Source organism: Helobdella robusta (assembly GCF_000326865.2).
Source record: "Helobdella robusta unplaced genomic scaffold HELROscaffold_22, whole genome shotgun sequence".
NCBI lineage: Eukaryota > Metazoa > Annelida > Clitellata > Rhynchobdellida > Glossiphoniidae > Helobdella > Helobdella robusta.
In genome coordinates this window covers 1528958-1547052 of record NW_008704170.1, presented here as the reverse complement: position 1 = coordinate 1547052, position 18095 = coordinate 1528958, and the positions used below count along the sequence as shown (strand labels likewise).

The 18095-nt window shown below is 35.5% G+C and overlaps 3 protein-coding genes across 3 annotated transcripts; all 3 read left to right on the top strand.

The window, feature by feature from the left end:
• Positions 1–474: 474 nt before the first annotated feature.
• On the top strand, positions 475–6353 carry HELRODRAFT_171983 (hypothetical protein; the record flags this gene model as incomplete). The annotated part of the gene is made up of 14 exons (XM_009018661.1): positions 475–669; positions 848–1131; positions 1258–1495; positions 1680–2363; positions 2645–2842; positions 2913–3372; positions 3474–3594; positions 3698–3788; positions 3846–3999; positions 4494–4633; positions 4806–5087; positions 5208–5262; positions 5712–5941; positions 6282–6353. The coding sequence occupies 14 exons, from the start codon at positions 475–477 to the stop codon at positions 6351–6353; spliced, it is 3204 nt and encodes a 1067-aa protein (XP_009016909.1).
• Positions 6354–7543: 1190 nt separating this feature from the next.
• On the top strand, positions 7544–12796 carry HELRODRAFT_111430 (hypothetical protein). Its single transcript, XM_009018660.1, has 12 exons — positions 7544–7900; positions 8244–8325; positions 8697–8792; positions 8938–9047; positions 9380–9511; positions 9760–9817; positions 10012–10088; positions 10188–10341; positions 10687–10808; positions 11150–11202; positions 11541–11679; positions 11974–12796. Exons 1-12 carry the CDS (start codon positions 7550–7552, stop codon positions 11992–11994), a joined length of 1395 nt encoding a protein of 464 aa, XP_009016908.1. The 5' UTR covers positions 7544–7549; the 3' UTR covers positions 11995–12796.
• A 467-nt stretch (positions 12797–13263) lies between these two features.
• HELRODRAFT_185538 (hypothetical protein) lies at positions 13264–18030 on the top strand. The gene is made up of 12 exons (XM_009018659.1): positions 13264–13625; positions 13766–13850; positions 14157–14252; positions 14769–14878; positions 15177–15311; positions 15583–15640; positions 15794–15871; positions 16111–16263; positions 16490–16611; positions 16859–16911; positions 17455–17593; positions 17763–18030. The coding sequence occupies exons 1-12, from the start codon at positions 13383–13385 to the stop codon at positions 17775–17777; spliced, it is 1287 nt and encodes a 428-aa protein (XP_009016907.1). The 5' UTR covers positions 13264–13382; the 3' UTR covers positions 17778–18030.
• Positions 18031–18095: the final 65 nt, after the last annotated feature.

Genomic DNA, 18095 nt, shown 5'->3' with positions numbered 1-18095 from the left:
ACTTGATTTATCAGAAGATAAAAATACAAATAATATAAACGACAAAATACAAAAATACAAAGAAAAATACAAAACAGGAATGAAGTTCGTTATTAACGTCAGATGTTAACGTCATTACCTTCTTATAACGCTTCTCAACTTCCAATCTATCACACACGCACACACACGCACACACACATGCATATACACGCACACATTCTTATCTAGGAAGATTTTTTTTAGAAAATTATTATTCTTTACAAAGTTCTGTAAAGGTATTTTGCAAATTGATAGAAAACAAAAAGTTAGAGAAATTTTGTATTTTATAAAGTTTCAAAAACATGCCTCTTGTTACATTTGCATAGCAAAATATTCTTTGTATTTTCAGTAAAATAGATAAATGTTCAGAAATAAATTAGAAGTATGAAACTAGCAAATTGACTGCCAGCCGAAAACATAGAAAACCACCTCCTGAAATCCATGATTCGAACGACGATGGCGCAAGAGTCAAAAATCGACTTGGCCCTAAAGCTGAGGCAACTTGAAACACTCTTGGCAGAAATTGAACTGACGACGAACAGGCTGGCCGTTTATTTCGGGCAGACTGGGGCCGAAGCCAGAACAATCGAGTATCAGATGAGGAAAATCCAGGATAACAGTCACGTGTCGCTTGGTCCCGTCAGAAAACTGGTCCGTGTGTTTTTTTTTGTAAAACTTTTTAATTTATTTTAACATTGGTACGTTATTTTAAGATGTTTTCATGCATTTGGATGTGTTTTTTGTATTCATTTGGTATGAGGTAGCAATTATATTTTCAATTTTTCCGATCTAATGATTAAGCACAACCGGTCAAATGTTTAAAACTTAGGTTGCCGAACGACAGAGGGCAAGAAAAACTGACCGGCTGCCCGATGTTAACCCGGGGGGAAGTGTCTTCGTGACGAACGAGGACCTCAATTTCGATTTCGATTCCATAAACGTGCAAGACATGGAGGTGGAAAGTGAGGAGAGCATCAAGAAAAAAGTGATGGAAGAGAAAAAATTGAAGCTGGAGACGGAAATGCTGAAGAGGAAGATGATGATGGAGGAGGCAGAACGAGAGAACATGAGAAAGAAGGGAAGGGTAGATCTGAAAAAGTGGACAACCTATAGGTTAGCTCATCGTCGTCACTATAATTTAAAAAAAATATTTGCTTAATTCAAACAAAATAATAGATTTGACAACTAAAACAGCAATTAAAACCATTTTATAGACGTCAATATAACAAACATCTGCAGTTACAAGCTGGCCAGCTTGGAACCTCAAATCGAACACATGAACCAGAATCACTTCCTGTCAACCTGCCACATAAAAACGTCACCGCTTCACGCAATCTTCAACCAGGAAGACCTCCTCGTCAACTTTGTAGATGTCACTAACTATCAAATCAACTACACGGAACACGAGGAGCTGTTGAATCACGTGATCTACGTGAGGTCATCGGCCAGGAATGGAGATGTGCCGTACGAATTTCAAGTAGTCCTGATAAGCATTTATTTGTAAAAAATACTTTGGCTGAACTTTTAACCAGAACATTAATCAATAGAATATAAATTATTTTTTCTATTTATAAACGAACATTAAAAAAAGTATTTAAAATGAAATTAATTACAAAATATTAAACTAAAATAAAAATTCCATTAACGCAACAACATCCCAGCTCCCTATCCGTCTCCTGATACCACATCCACCCATTACACGGACGAGAGAAACCGTTATCAAAGTTTTGCACTGCTCAAAAAGTTTAAAACATAAGCTCAAACTACAGAGCAGAGAAACCAAAATCAACATCTTCAAACGAAAGTACATAAAAAGTGAAGGCGACGAAGCCGACGACGATGAGGATGGCGGTGAGGGACCTCGTAGAAGTCCTGCTGCTGCTGATAAGCAGAATGATAAACTTCAGTGTTTTCGAGAGGATACAGCTATGAACAGTGAAGCCACTGGTTGCGACAACAACCACAGCCGCAACAACCGCAGCTTCGACATTATTAATGACGCAAACAACAGCTGCCATGTAAAAAACAGTTTAAATGGTAAACATTCAATGAGTTGCGATGACGTCATCGTTGTACCCGATGCTAATGACGTCGATGGTAATGACCGAGAGAAACACGCCAGCAGCAGCAGCAGCAACTTCAACGACAACATCAACAACAACATCAACAACAACGGTGATAATGACAATGATAATGATGATTGTATAGACGTTGATAACGGTGATGATGAAAATGATGATGTTGTTAATGATGGCGATGATGAACGAAGTAGCAACACAAATTGTTGGGAAGAGAAAAATACAGTCAAATTAAACAATGCATCTGAAGCCGGTTTCACATCCCATGTATTGATTCTTTCAATTGTTTCCTATTTTCATTTAAATTAATCTAAATATATTATATTAATAATATAAATTTTACAAAACAAAAAAATTTATTTTGAATGTTGAACAAATTTTATTTAAAAGTTGCTACCCAAGTCTATGCAGTTTTCAATAAAATGTCATCTCAAAATTTAAAAACCTCCCTAACTAAGCCTTTTCCTTAACAACCCCTTAAAAAACCTTTTAACAATTCCCTAACAACCTCCTAACTACCGTCTAACAAACCTCCCTAAACACCCAAGGACAACAATTCAGTCTCATACATCCCCATCGACCACATACCGCGTCATGGACTGCTTTTCGCCATCGTCAGTAGACCGAAATGCGACAAGAGTCATTTTGGTCCAAAAGGTGGAAAATTAATTCAGAGTGTTGACTCTAGGATTAACGTCCTGGTGCCGAAATTGGCTTTTGAGGAAAAAACTGAAGTTCAATTGCAGGTTTGTAGGGCGTATTTTGAAATTTTATTAGTGTTTTACAATGAATAAGTGTACAACTTCGTCACCATAGACCATCTGGAACAGCAACAGCGCTATCTCGAAGTTCAAACAGCAACAGCAGCGCCAAAGTCAACAAAACTCTCATGCCGACGATCAACCCATCCCTGCGACAAACGATTCCGATCCTGAATTTCTCGGTATAACACCATTCCTGAGTATTGAAACTGAACACAATCCATTGAAACATCTGATGGTTAAGATCATCCAGCCGTCCGGAGCAAGCAAGCGTAAAAAAATGAAATCCCAGGTTAAATTCGTCGCCAACAATCCGGACGGTGATGAACAAGTCACAATCGACAACAAAAACAACAAAGATATCGAGTCGGATAGAAATTTAAACGCCAACAACGATATAAACCACAACGACGACAACAACAACACTACAGACGGGAGACCAAATATAAAAACGCACCTAACTCTACCTCCTCTCTTTAACTCAATCAACGATCAGAACGTTCAGAGCAAACCCCGTTAGAAATCTCTCAAAATGAAATTAAATGTAAAATTTGAATTAAATTAAATGTAAAAATTGAATGAGATAATATTCGAATAGCACCGTAATTAATTTCAGCAAAAGATTACATTGTCCTGGTGACAAAAGATACAACAAGCAAATGGAAAGCGAGACCCGAGGTTGAGTTCATCGTTCAGAATGACGTCATTCTCTTCGTTTTAACCGAGCCATTGAAAAAGTTAGTTACATAATTTTTTGTCACAACTCAACAACATACACACACACACACACACACACAAACAAACATACACACACACACAAACAAACAAACCCAACTCCAGATTAGCGTTTTTACGTCTGTCGCAGCCAGCAGACCCAGCGATCATCGCTAAGATGATATCAGCCTTTGAAGTGGTAACATACGAAAAAGAGGTCCAGGCGATCACGGCCTTACATCATCTACATCTCAATCCATCCAACCACCGCCAGTCCAGCCCCCATCCGCTCCACCATCATCTTCTTCCTACTTCCCACCATTCTTCGTCGCCATCTTCCATCACGTCTTCAATTGTTTTAGAGTGCGTCAGGGCGGAGAATATTGAAAAAGTGGTCTACAAGTTTGACATGATGGGATATGATTCGGGTAGGAAAATTATTCTTTCTTTTCGGAGTTATTTTCTTAAGGGGTTTAAATAAAAATTTGCTGTAAATATTTAGTTTTATAGTTAAATTGATAAAAATATCAAAAAATACTAGAGTGTACGTGTACATTTTTGGTTACAATTAAATTAACTTTAGAAATGCAAATAATAAAACAACTATTTACTAAGTCAAACATTGCCCGTGATTGTATTTTAAATTAGTCTCATACTTATTGTTCATATTATGTCATTTTTTTAAATTTAATTAATTTTTGTACGGTTTTAGCACATTATATTAGCTATTTTTACATCGGTTTGCTATACATATATATATATATATATATATATATATATATATACGCACGCACACACACATACACGCACACCGCACACTCACACGCACAAACACACATCCGTTGAAATATTATGTAAATTTTAGAAGTTATGAATATTTAAAAAATTAATTTTAATAAACTAAACTCGCCTATACATCTAGTAAGAACGGAGGAGACGAAATTCAGCATACATGAAGGCGACCGCTTGAAACTCATATTCAAAGGCAACGTACGATTCAAAGACAATGGAGATGTCAGATCTGTTGTTTTTCATTCAAATCTCAGTACCTGTTTCATGCAGGTAGCTTCCAGACCATCATCGTCGTCGTCACCGTTATCATCTTAATCGCCGCCATCATCATCTTCATCATCTTCTTTTTCATCACCAACATCATCTTAGTTATCAACTTCATCTTCGTCTAAATCATCAAGATATAAAAATTATTTAGTCTCAAGTCACAAACTCCATCCAGGCAGACATCAGCGAGATAGATTCCTTCGCTCAGAACGCACTACTGATGTACAGAGGCTGTCTGCAAATCAGATCAGAGAAGAGCCAACAACCGAAACGACAACAACAACAACAGATGAGAGTGTTACAGAAACACGAAAGCAGACTAGATGAAAAACGCAGTCAGTTGACAAAGAAGCAGACGAGCATGCATCCAGGCGTACAGTGGAATAGTAAGACCACGTCTGTGGAGGACGATGGCGACGCTGATCTGCTGTGCGAAATCCAAATACTGCTACCTAAGGTTGTTTCCCTACCTATATACTCCGCGAATGAAATAGTTAAGAGTATTTCTGCCAAATTATTTTTTACTTATTCATGATTTTATTGAATTTATTTTACCATTTCACTTTCTTTTCTTAAGAAAAGACATGACCCACCAAATCTGAGGAGGATTCAAATCGCCATTAAGGACGAACGTTGGTTGGGATTGACTGATGCTAATTAATTATAATCATTCATTGATAAACATCATTAATTAGTTAATTAATTAATTAATGACAACAACTATTTATACATAATAATGATGACATCGCAATAAAGTTGGATAACGGTAGTGAAATATTTTTTAATTTTCAAGTTATCGAGAATGATACAACACCGTACTTATTTTCAATTTCTACCAAGATAGCACGTCTCACAAATGTCCTCAAACCAGCCAACAAAACAGTCAAACAAATCACAGTACATCTCTGCATTTCAACACAAGTTTCAACAAACAAAACAAATAATACACATCACATCTCAATATTCTGACACAAACTTCTGGCAAAACAACGGGCAAAATTAATAATTCTCAACTCGATGTTTTAACAAAACTATCCCCCAAACCAACTAGTAACGCGACACTAACTTCTCCACCAAATAGCTCCCCTCTCAGGTGATTTTTTCGACCGACTTTCATCTTCACTGGGCGATAAATGGACGAGTCTGGCCGAGAAGTTGAAAATCAGTCAAGTGTCGGTCCAGCGAATAAAAAACTCATGCACCAGACGGTTTCTTACCGAAGAAAGCGAGTTCACGTCTGTCATACACAACATGGCCGCCAAGCAAATGCTTTTCCAGTGGTTCAAAACTTCGCCAAAGTCTTCCAATAAGGTTAGAGGATGAAGATGATGATGACGATGATGATGACGACGATGATGACGATGATGATGACGACGATGATGACGATGATGATGACGAGGCTGATAACGAGCGAGCTTAATGATAATGATAGTGCTATTGATGATGATGATGATGATGGCGATGATGATGATGATGATGATAGTGCTATTAATGATGACGATAATGGTGGTGGCGATGATGATGATGATAGTGCTATTAATGATGATGATAGTGGTTGTGATGATGATGATGATGATATGATAATGAAAACAATATGCTGATGATGGTGATGACTAAGAAGATATTGTTTATATAAATACGTGGAAAACAGGTCAAAGAACTACGCTGGGCACTGGCGGCTGTCGGCAGAAACGATCTACTTGCTGAATTTGGAGGAGAATGATGATGAAGAAGAAGATGATGAGGATGATGATTATGATGATAAAGAAAAAGAAGAATAAGAAAATTATGTAGATGAAAATGATGATCAGAAAAAAGAAAAATAAGAAGAAAAAGATGATGAGGATGATGATGATGATATTAGTAATTAGAAATTTTCTTTTATAATTTATACAAAGTTTATAAACAACTTCATCAACAACAACAACATTAACAACAACAACAACAACAACAACTGTTGCTAAAAATGTTCTAAAAAAAGAACAATCCTGTGTTAAGGTGAACTCTCTGCAAAAATTATTCTCAGCCAAAAATCATAAACAACAAGTCAATTTAACACTCATTGATACCCAAAAATATCATTGCATAAACGTTTCATATCTGTGTATACACAATTTATATATATATATATATATATATATATATATATTTATATATATATAGAAAGAGAGAGAGAGAGAGAAAGAAAGATGGGAGAGATTTTAAGAGTGCGTCAGTTATAAATAAATAACCAATTCCGAATGTATTTTTATCTTTACTATCCAGTCCAAAGTAACTCACCTGGTTATAATTAAACAACCACTATAATAATAATAATAATAATTATTATTATAATAATAATAAGGATAATAATATTAATAACAGTTGCTGTTGCAAAAGCAGCGAGTCTGTGGAATGTAAATAACCATCCAGTGAGCTCATCTCCCTCTCGCTCTCTCTTTCTCTCTCTCTTTCTCTCTTTCTTTAAATATATGTGTGTGTATGATTTATTGATAGTGTGTTTATGTTTACATCTTCGTTGTTTGTCCTACATTATATAAATTATTTAAAAAAAATTTGAAAATAGTTTGAAAAGTTCATTCGTTCGTTCGGTTGTTCGTTCGTACGTTTGCTGACTATTGCATTCATTCATTCATTCATTCATTAATTCATTCATTAGTTTAAACAAAAGTTGTTTTATAGTTTATTTATTTATTAATTCATTCATTCGTTCATTGTACTGAAGTACTTCTCATTATTTTAGAAGTAAGTTTTTAATGCGTGTTCTAAATTTGTAGTGGGTTTCAACGCTTAAATTAGCTATTATTCAATTGAAATACGATATAAATTTCATTTTTTTACTAAAATTTTTTTTAAAATTCATCAAATTATCATTTTACATTTTGAAATTAAACATTTTTTTTCATTTCACAAGTCAGCATGTCCTGTCAAACGGAAACCAAAGACGACAAAAGTTGTGCTAGCAGAAACTGCAACAACCACCGCAGCCACACCGATCACACAGCAACCGACCACACAACAGCTCCCGCCACAAAAGAGACGCAGACAGCAGACACGTACACAAAAATCATCAACAACAAAGATCACCATGGTCTGGACTTGGTCAAAAAATGTTCATGCGCCGACGATGATCCTTTTGGGACCTTCCCCCACTTTGCCACGACGGTCATACACGCCGGACAAAACCCGAAACAGTGGAACTGCAGGGCTGTGGTGCCCCTCATCTCCCTATCTACCACCTTCCAAGCTGAGGAACCAGGGGCCGAGGGAGTCAGTTTTTTTTTGGGAGATGTCTCAGTTTATTTTTGAATTTATACGTTCATAATTCATCAGAATTATGATTTTTTTTTTTAGAAATTTCTTTACAAATTTTGTTGCGTTTTTGTTGCTGAAGTTGTAACGTGCTTTAGAAGCAAACGCTCTGGATGATGAAAATAATTTGAAATTATATTCAATATAACATGAAAATTACGCGAAAACTGTAAAAAATATAACAAAGTAAAAATTACGCTGATGTGGTAGATGTTTTTATGAAAGAAGTTACTTAATAAAAACCAAAATTGCAATTTGGAGTAACTGAATGATGGAATGATGGAATAATTTCAAACGACAGAAATTTGAGTATGTACGTGCTGGCAATCCGACGAGGAAAGTTGCCGAGACATGTGTGGCAGCAATCGAGAATGGAAAACATTGTAAGAGAAATTTGTTTATCGTAATTTCATCCTAATTTTAACATAATTTTATAATAATTTCACCATAATTCTATATTAATTTCAAAATGCAACCAATTTCGACCTTCCTACAACTAATTTCGAACACCCTGCAACCAATTTCGAACACCCTGCAATCAATTTCGAACACCCTGCAACCAATTTCTACTATCATGCAACCGAACAGCACCATCCTGCAACCAAATTATATTACTTTGCAACCAAATTACACCACTCTGCAACCAAATTATATTACTTTGCAACCAAATTACACCACCCTGCAACCAAATTACACCACCCTGCAACCAAATTAACTCGCGGCAACCAACTTTTCCCACCACCTCACACCCAAGGTTTCTTATACGCCAGTGGGCTCGCTGCTACAGTCAACATATTCCACTTACTGAAAGGTGGTGATCACGTGATATGCATGGATGACGTCTACGGGGGTGCGTTTGAGTTTTTTTTTTGTTTGTTTTTTTTCCAAATTCGTCATCATTAGTATTGTTAAAATCATTTTCGATTTAATACAACACAATACCAAACAGTACAATATAATTATAATAAAATAATAATACTTTTATAATTTTTAAGGTACCAATAGGTACATTAACAAGGTCTTAGTAACAATGGACATCGAGGCGACATTCGTCGACGCCACTGAACCGGCGAACGTTAAGCAAGCACTCAAACCTAACACCAAGGTGATTGATGGTAATGATGATGAAGACGATGATAATGATGAAGATGGGGAAGATGATGACGATGGTGGTGATGATGACGATGACGATGATGATGAAGATGGGGAAGATGATGACGATGGTGGTGATGGTGATGAAGATGGTGAAGAGGATGACGATGGTGGTGATGATGACGATGATGATGACGGCGGTGATGATTATGAGTAATAGGAGAAAGATAAAGATGATCACGATCATGATCTTATTCTCCGTCTGTTTGATTTATTTTCATTTTTAAATTCATATACTATCGCATTTTGATTCTCAGAATTCTACAAACGATTTAATGTTTTAAGATGTTGTGGTTGGAAACGCCGACAAACCCGACGTTGAAGGTGGTGGACATTGAAGCGGCTTCAGCAGTGGCCCACCAGCAGCCAGGTGTCATCGTCGTCGTCGATAATACCTTCATGTCTTCATACTTCCAGGTGGGTTGTGATATTTTAATTTTTGTTAAATAGGCGTTCTGATTGCGTAAGGGGTAAATTGTAAGATGTTACTTTGCAAGGAGATCTTTGTCTACTGCATGTGCTTTGTGATTCCTACTTATTTTTACATGTTTGTGTTGGTTTTGTGTTATCTCTTTGGTATAGTTAGGAAAGAATTTGTTAAATGTTTATTTATGTTTTAGCAATTCGAAAATAAAAATTTAATGTTTTATTTTGTTCATCGCTAGAGACCGCTTGACTTAGGAGCAGACGTTTCTTTCCAATCTCTGACCAAATACATGAATGGTCAGTTCACTTCAAATCCATTTCCAGCTTTGTATTTTGCCGATTTTGACCTGATTTCATGCATACGCTTGCATATCTTTCATTTATTTAGCCAAACATTTAATTCTATATTAATATAACTATGAAAAAAACTCAAAGCACATACACACACACACAAACAAACATGCAGCAAACAAACTCATCCACGTACACAGGACATTCAGATGTTCTGATGGGATCACTGACGACGAACAATGATGAATTGGCTGAAAAACTGAAATTTCTTCAAAATAGTCTGTACACACACACACACACACAACACACACACGCACACACACACACAGCACACACACACACACATGCACGCACAACTTAACTTTTTCAACAAACAGCTCTCGGGGCGGTGCCCTCTCCATTTGATTGCTACATGTTAAACAGGGGCTTGAAGACGTTGGCACTGCGTATGAGGCAGCATATGAAGAATGGGCTGCAGGTGGCTAGGTACCTACAGGACAACCCAAGAGTTGAAAAAGTTATACATCCTGGTATGTAATGTGCACACATGATTTCTCCTAAAATCAATTCGTTTTTCGTTAATTTTTAGTTCTACAAAAAATCAACTTTGGGTTTTGTCAATATATCAGAGTTGAGAAAGTTGGTTATTTTTTCATCCTGCTTTTTGAATGTCAAAATGTCTGGATCGGAAAGATAGAAATTGAAATATAGATGTCACCTGAATCCTGAAAAAATGCCGACCTCCGTGTTATTTTCATTTCAGTTTTTATCTTTTCTTGGTCCAGACACGCGCGCGTTCCTTCAAACCAGTAAAATACAAAATGAGATTGGAAAGTACTGAGATGCCCATCTTTTCCACGTTTTAAACCAACCAGGCCTGCCAAGCCACCCACAACACGCCATTGCCAAGAAACAGTGCAAAGGTTACAGCGGCATGATCACGTTCAGCATCAAGGGCGGTCGCGAAGAAGCTTGCCTATTTCTTAAAAGTCTCAAGGTTCTTATACATTATTTTATATCTTGACCAATTAATTTAAATTATTTGAAATCAATTACAACAATAATACTATTAATATTACTGTTATCACTACTGCTGCTATTACCACTACTACTACTGCTGCTGTCGCTGCTACTGCTGCTTCTTCTACTACTACTGCTGCTAGTAGCGTCAGAGAGGTATGGAATTAAAATCTCAAAACCATAGAGCTCACTCACACAAATGCATAGGTGCAGTGAACAACAATGCGGCATACATTCCACGTTATGATAGCTATAGTGTACTTTATTAGTAAAAAAACATTTAAAATTATTTCCGAAATTGTATTTCTTTATGGACAGGTTTTTTCGTTAGCAGAAAGTCTTGGAGGGTATGAAAGTTTAGCAGAACATCCGTAAGTACATGTGTACTTGTCAGTGCTTGTGTACTTGCTATTAGTTCGTTTGCAATTAACAGTGTGTATGTACTTAGTACTACTTATTACTTATTACTTATCATGTGAAATTATTAGTACATATGTACTTAATATGTACTTTTATGAACACACCTACTAATACGTAATAAATACACGTGTTTATGTGTACGAATAAGAACATATGTACAAGTGAATATGCGTGTACAAATGTTTGGATCAGTGCACATGCTCTAGTAAACACCTAAGTACTAATAAAAGTATTCATTATTATTTTATTGGGGAGCAATTTAACAGTTTCACACCTACAAATCATCCAGGGCTCTTATGACGCATGCATCCGTATCCGTTGAAGATAGGATGAAGTTGGGAATCACGGATAGTATGATTAGGCTGTCAGTTGGACTGGAAGACGTTGAAGACCTCATTGAAGATTTAGATGAAGCTCTTATGAAAGCCGTTCGTTTGTGTTTGTGTGTGTGTATGAGTGTGTGTTTGTTTGTTTGTTGGTATGTGTGTGTGTTTGTTTGTTGGTATGTGTGTGTTATTTGGATAAAGATCTTTTGAAGGCCGTTCGTTTGTGTGTGTTTGTTTGTGTGTGTGTGTCTATTTTTGTGTGAGTGTGTTTGCAGGTATGTGTGTGTTATATTATTTATGTTTGTATTGCCTTGCATAAGTAAGTAGTTGTTTCTTTCTATGTTAAACTGTGTTCTATATGCATTGTCAACACGTTTCAACATTTATCACACGCAGGTTCCGATCGTGAGAAATTGAGAAGTACTGGTCTGAAAAACAATCCGAAAACAATCTTTATGTTTTAAAAAAAATGAATTTATTTAATGAAAAAATTTTATTATTGTTATTATCACTATAGTAATAATAATAATAATTACTATCGTTTATTATTATTATTATCATAGCAAGCATGAACATATGATAATTATGAAACAACATGATAGGTAGAGATATATTTGCTGTCGAAACCTGCCACTGCTACACCAGTGCCATGTGCCTTACCCATTACACCATTCTATATATATATATATATATATATATATATATATAATACAAATGCACATACATACAGTATAGACACTAAGCATACTGATAACGCGATGGTTTTTTTTTAATAAATGGTAAATGAAATAAAATCATATGATCAAAAATTAACATGGGAAATTTAATCCCAATGTATACTGTTGGAATAATTAATGTGCCATGTTTGCTGTATAATTATACAGTTTATCTATTTGGTTTTTTGAAGTGTTTTTCTATGTGGTTTGAGATCACTAGGGTTCGATGAAACGCACTATATAAATATGTTTGATTGATTGATTGGTTGGTTGGTTGGTTAGTTGGTTGGTTGGTGGTGGTTGGTTGATTGATTGATTGACTGACTGACTGACTGACCGACCGACCGACCGACCGACCGACCGACCGACAGACCGACCGACCGACCGATTGATTGATTGATTGATTGTTTGATTGATTGATTGATTGATTGAATATTACCATGAACAAAATAGCACTTATTTCATTTTACAACTTTTAAAATTAATTTAAGACAAAACAAATATGCTGACGTTTTTTTCATTCAAACATAAATATAAATATAAACATCTTTCTCTCTCTCTCTCTCTCTCTCTCTCTCTCTCTCTCTCTCTCTCTCTTCCTCTCTCTCTCTCTCTCTCTCTGTCTCTCTCTGTCTCTCTCTGTCTCTCTCTTTCTTTCTCTTTCTAAATATATATATGTATACATATATATGGATGATCTTTGATACCCTTGTTTGATAAACGCCATAAATCATGTAACAAACGTTATAGTATTCCTTTGAACCTAGTCATCTGTATTTAATTTTTTATGTAATGAAGACGATTTCATTTTGTGTGTATGTGAATGTGTGTATGTGTGTTGTGTATGTTTGTTTGTGTGCGTGAGTGTATGTTTATACAGTACGTGGGTGTGTGTGTGTGTGGTTTATGCAACTAAATTTAATGCGCGCGTCTATATATAGGTACTCAATAACCACAAATTTTGGTCCTCTGTTAGTTTTTAGCTATAAAGTTCACAGTTTTAATACTATTTAAACATTTAAAATTTACACAAAAAACTGACTACCCTTGAATTCATAATTTAGAAATTGTAATTAATAAACTAAACGAATGATGGAGAAACTCGAAGATAACTCTTCACGCTGTGGCGACTACAACAGCGTCAGCAGCTGCTGTAGCAGCAGCAGCAACCGCAACAACAACAACAGCACGGACACATTCCCGAATTTTTCTACCCTGGCCATTCACTCCGGACAAGACCCCAAACAATGGCACAGTAGGGCCGTCGTCCCCCCAATATCTCTCTCTACAACATTCCAACAAGATGAACCTGGAATGGCTGGAGCTGATGGAGTTAGTACAGTAACGCGTGGATTCACGCTTATTAGTATGCTGCTGTTGGTATCTTTAAAAATTCAACAGAAAGAAAATAATTATAATAAAGTTGTAATTAATTATGCATAATTATTTATTTGCATTTCTTTGACGTAAAGATGGGATTTTCCTACTCAAGAACTGGCAACCCGACCAGAAAAGCTGCTGAAGCATGTTTAGCTGCCGTCGAAAACTGCAAACATAGTAAGTGAATGGAAGAATGAATTAATGAATTAATGAACACTCAATAAACACACGCACACATACAAATACATATATACACTCCCAAACCACATGACTTAATTCATATATTAATAAATCTCATTTAACTCAGGCATATACACACACACACACTAACTCACACACTAACACACACATACACTCTCACACACACACACACAAAACATCACATACACTCACACACAAAAACAAACATACACACACACACATACACAAACACACATACATACATACACACACAAACACGTACACACGCATTCACACATCTAGGTTTCTTATTTTCCAGTGGCATGGCTGCCACAGTGACCATGTTCCACACCTTGTCCAGTGGGGATCACGTGATCTGCGTTGATGACGTATACGGGGGTGGGTCGAATAAAATAATTATTCTTTTTATGAAAGAGAAATTATTATGATAATAAGTGAAGGATTACGATAATAATTGAAGGAAGGTTGACAATGAGTGAAATTATGACGATAAATAAAATTATGACGTTAATAATGATGATAATAAAAAAATTAGAGATAACATTAATGATGATTTTCATTACAAAATGACCAAGTTTTGTGTGAATGAGAAGTCTCTGGCGGTTGGGGGCAATAACAAGCAAAAAATTTGAGCAAAAACGAAAAAATTCGTCTCGAAAATTAAAATCATTCAACTGAGCGTATCTGAATTACACCATTAAAAGGAACGAGAAGTAAGGCAATGTCATACATTAATACAGACATAATAAAGTATTGCAAACATTATTTCATTCCATTTCCAGTACATATCATTTCGGTTCGTTTTCGTTTCGTTTCGTTTTCATTCCATTTCGTTTCGTTTTCATTCCATTTCGTTTCGTTTTCATTCCATTTCGTTACCATTTGATCCCATAGGAACGAATAGATATTTAAATCGCGTCCTAATCAACATGAAGATTGAAACTACATTTGTGGATGCGACAGATGCGGCTAACGTGTTGAAAGCTCTCAGATCCAACACAAAAGTTGTCCGATGTTAATTTTGGAGAAAATTTTTGAACCGCAAGCCTAATTTACAAATTTAATAAATTGAAAACTAAACTAAATTAAATTAAAAACTGCATTCTTATTGTAGACAGACGTCCAATGGAGTACAATTTTTATCGTATAATATTAATTTTTCATTATTTTCTTACTAGCATTTCTCGATGATGATGTCAGAGTCAGACATTTTAACAATTACAATCATCACACTGGTCAACAACGACAACAACAACAAAAACGACGACAACAACAGCAACAACAACAATCAATTATTTTTAGATTGTTTGGCTGGAGACGCCAACGAACCCGATGATGAAGGTGGTAGATATTGATGAGGTAGTCAAGTTGGTCCGGCAACATCAAGATGACGTCATCGTCGTCGTCGACAACACTTTCATGTCTTCCTACTTTCAGGTTTGAGTAGATTCGTTGGGCCAGTTGTTTTTTTTATGGCTGTTGTATGCTGTTTAGTGTTTTTCGTTGTATTTTACAAATTTTTTTCGTATTTTTTGGTAGTATCAGTAACAACGCGTGTGAGTCGGTCAAACCATCACACATTGCACGCGGTAGGTGGGTATCTCTTTGAGTTTGAATCCAGTCGCTACAGCTTTAGCGCCAGGCATCTTAACCACTACGCCACCGCGATAATTAAGAAACTAATACGTTTTTTTGTCATTTCCGACAGAGGCCGCTGGATCTTGGCGCCGATGTTTCCATGCAATCTCTCACGAAGTATATGAATGGTAACTTGCCGTTATAATTGTAAATAAATATAAATAATAATTAATAATACTTTTATCCGTTATAGTTGTAAATATAAATAATAATTAATAATATTTTTATAATTTTAATTATATAAATGATAATTTCGGTAATTTATTCCCCCACGTGGTCAGGTCATTCTGACGTGTTGATGGGCTCTCTGTCGACGAACAACGAAGAAATTGCCACCAAAATTAAATTTCTTCAAAATGGTCAGTAGACGACGGGTGGTCCAGAAAGGGGGGTTGATGGTTTTTCAACCCCCCCCCCCGTTTTACTATAAAATAAAAATTTATTTAAGAGTCTGTAACATATACCATTTTCAATAGAGTGTGTATATAATGTATATTTATATATAAAAAAGTGTATGTGTATAGTTGAAAATGTTTCTATGAGAGCAAAACCTTTTATAAAACCATTTTAAAATGTTGGTTTGTGTTGCCCACTGAAGCTCTGGGGGCAGTACCTTCTCCCTTCGATTGTTTTCTGTTGAACAGAGGTCTGAAGACCCTGGCCCTGCGCATGAAGGGGCACATGCAAAATGGCCTTCAGATCGCCAGGTACCTCGAAACAAATCCCAGGGTTGAGAAAGTGTTACATCCAGGTTTGTATTCATCATTGCAAAATCTTTCACGATTGTTGTTTGTTCGTCTTAAATAAGTAAATAGTTTAGTTGGTATTGAGTCGATTTTCATCAAACTGGATAAATTTTCCAAATTTTACGCTGCTCAGACCTTTGCCATTAGTTCTATTAAAATTTTTGTTGCAAAATAAAATTTTGTATCGTTTCGTTTTGTATCGTTTCGTTTGGTTTCGTTTCAATTTTCCAGGGCTCTCTAGCCACCCACAGCACGAGATAGCCAAGAAGCAGTGCAAAGGTTACAGTGGGATGTTGTCCCTCTATATCAAGGGAGGGGAAGCTGAGGCTCGCGCCTTCTTAAAAAATCTCAAAGTATGGGCATTCCGCAAGAAATTGTTATTTTAAAGTTGCTTCAAGACAGTTTCATAAGTTTTTTTACGACAAATCAATATTTTAATCAATTTTACGGCAATTTTTTAATAAAATTTTACGACAAATACACCCTTTAGTAAATTTGGATGTTTTTCACGTAAAAAAAATACATTTTTAATATGTTTTCTAATGATTTTTTTTATAATTGATGAATAAATTGATTAATTTTTTATATTCCTCTACCAAGCATTTCTCAATAGCTGAAAGTTTGGGCAGTTTTGAGAGTTTAGCCGAGTTACCGTAAGTATTTTTAAAACATACTTTTGTAAAATTCCAAATTGTCGTCTTCTGTCAAATCATTTTGTGTGTGTTTAAACTGATACAAGTGTGATCAACCCATCAACGTCAAACAGAATGACATCAATCACCTTAATGATGTCACCCATTGATACATCAACAATAACGCATTGGCTAATCTGTTAGCAAAGGGGTGGGTAAACTGCGCCAAAGAAAGGTCGTCATGGCATTATGACCAAAAAAGGGGGCCACAAATCTTAAAAGAATTTTTTTCTGGGTCGAAAAAATTTGCTATTTAAATACATATGCGGCCCTTCAAAGGTAAAATAGTTCTCAATGCGGCCCTCACAGCAAATGTTTGCCCATCCCTGGGTTAGCATATAAGGCATTGTCTTTTAAGGGAAACCAGTCTATGAAAAACCGGTTCAAAAAAGTTCATAAATACGGTACAGCTACTTTTTAAACTACAAATTTTATTTTCATTTGAACGTCTAAATAGCGAAATAATATTTGATGAATTTATTTTTTTTTAATTTGTTCCACCAGAGCTTGTATGACACACGCCAGTTTATCTAGCGAAGATCGAATAAAATTAGGGATAACTGACAACCTGATACGAATGTCCATTGGCTTGGAGAATGTGGATGACCTTATTGGAGATATTGAAAGTGCCCTTCAAATTTCCGTCAGTTACAATTGTTTCATTATGGCGATATTTATTTTTATTCATTTTATTTATTATTTATTATTATTATATTTATTTATATTTGTTATTTTTTAAAGGTTGCCTTGTTGTGTATTGATTGAAATTATACTTTTGGATGTTATTCTTGAAATTTTTTTCATTTTACCAGATACCAACTGTTTAAATATGGCAGGGAAGTCATGATGTTACACTGTACGTGCAAACTCATTGATAAATGTTTGGTGCCAAACTTATATTGCAAGTTATGAAAACAATTCTATAGTGAAATTATTTCAGTTAATTTTAAAATAGTTGTGAAAAAAAAGATGAATGAATGAATGAATGGACAAACAAACGAACGAACGAACGAACGAATGAACGAACGAATGAATAAACGAATGAACGATTTAATTAATAAACACGCAACAAAGCTTAAATCTTTTTTACATTTCAATCAGCAAAGTGAAAATTTATACTTCTACCTCCGCCATCAATTACTTTT

Coding starts and splice junctions, on each gene's coding strand:
- HELRODRAFT_185538 (XM_009018659.1), top strand. CDS start 13,383: ATGATGGAGAAACTCGAAGATAACTCTTCACGCTGTGGCGACTACAAC. Junction 14,879..15,176: donor CTCTCAGATCCAACACAAAA/GTTGTCCGATGT, acceptor AATTATTTTTAG/ATTGTTTGGCTGGAGACGCC. Junction 15,872..16,110: donor AATTAAATTTCTTCAAAATG/GTCAGTAGACGA, acceptor TGCCCACTGAAG/CTCTGGGGGCAGTACCTTCT.
- HELRODRAFT_111430 (XM_009018660.1), top strand. CDS start 7,550: ATGTCCTGTCAAACGGAAACCAAAGACGACAAAAGTTGTGCTAGCAGA. Junction 7,901..8,243: donor AGGAACCAGGGGCCGAGGGA/GTCAGTTTTTTT, acceptor TTCAAACGACAG/AAATTTGAGTATGTACGTGC. Junction 8,326..8,696: donor AATCGAGAATGGAAAACATT/GTAAGAGAAATT, acceptor CTCACACCCAAG/GTTTCTTATACGCCAGTGGG.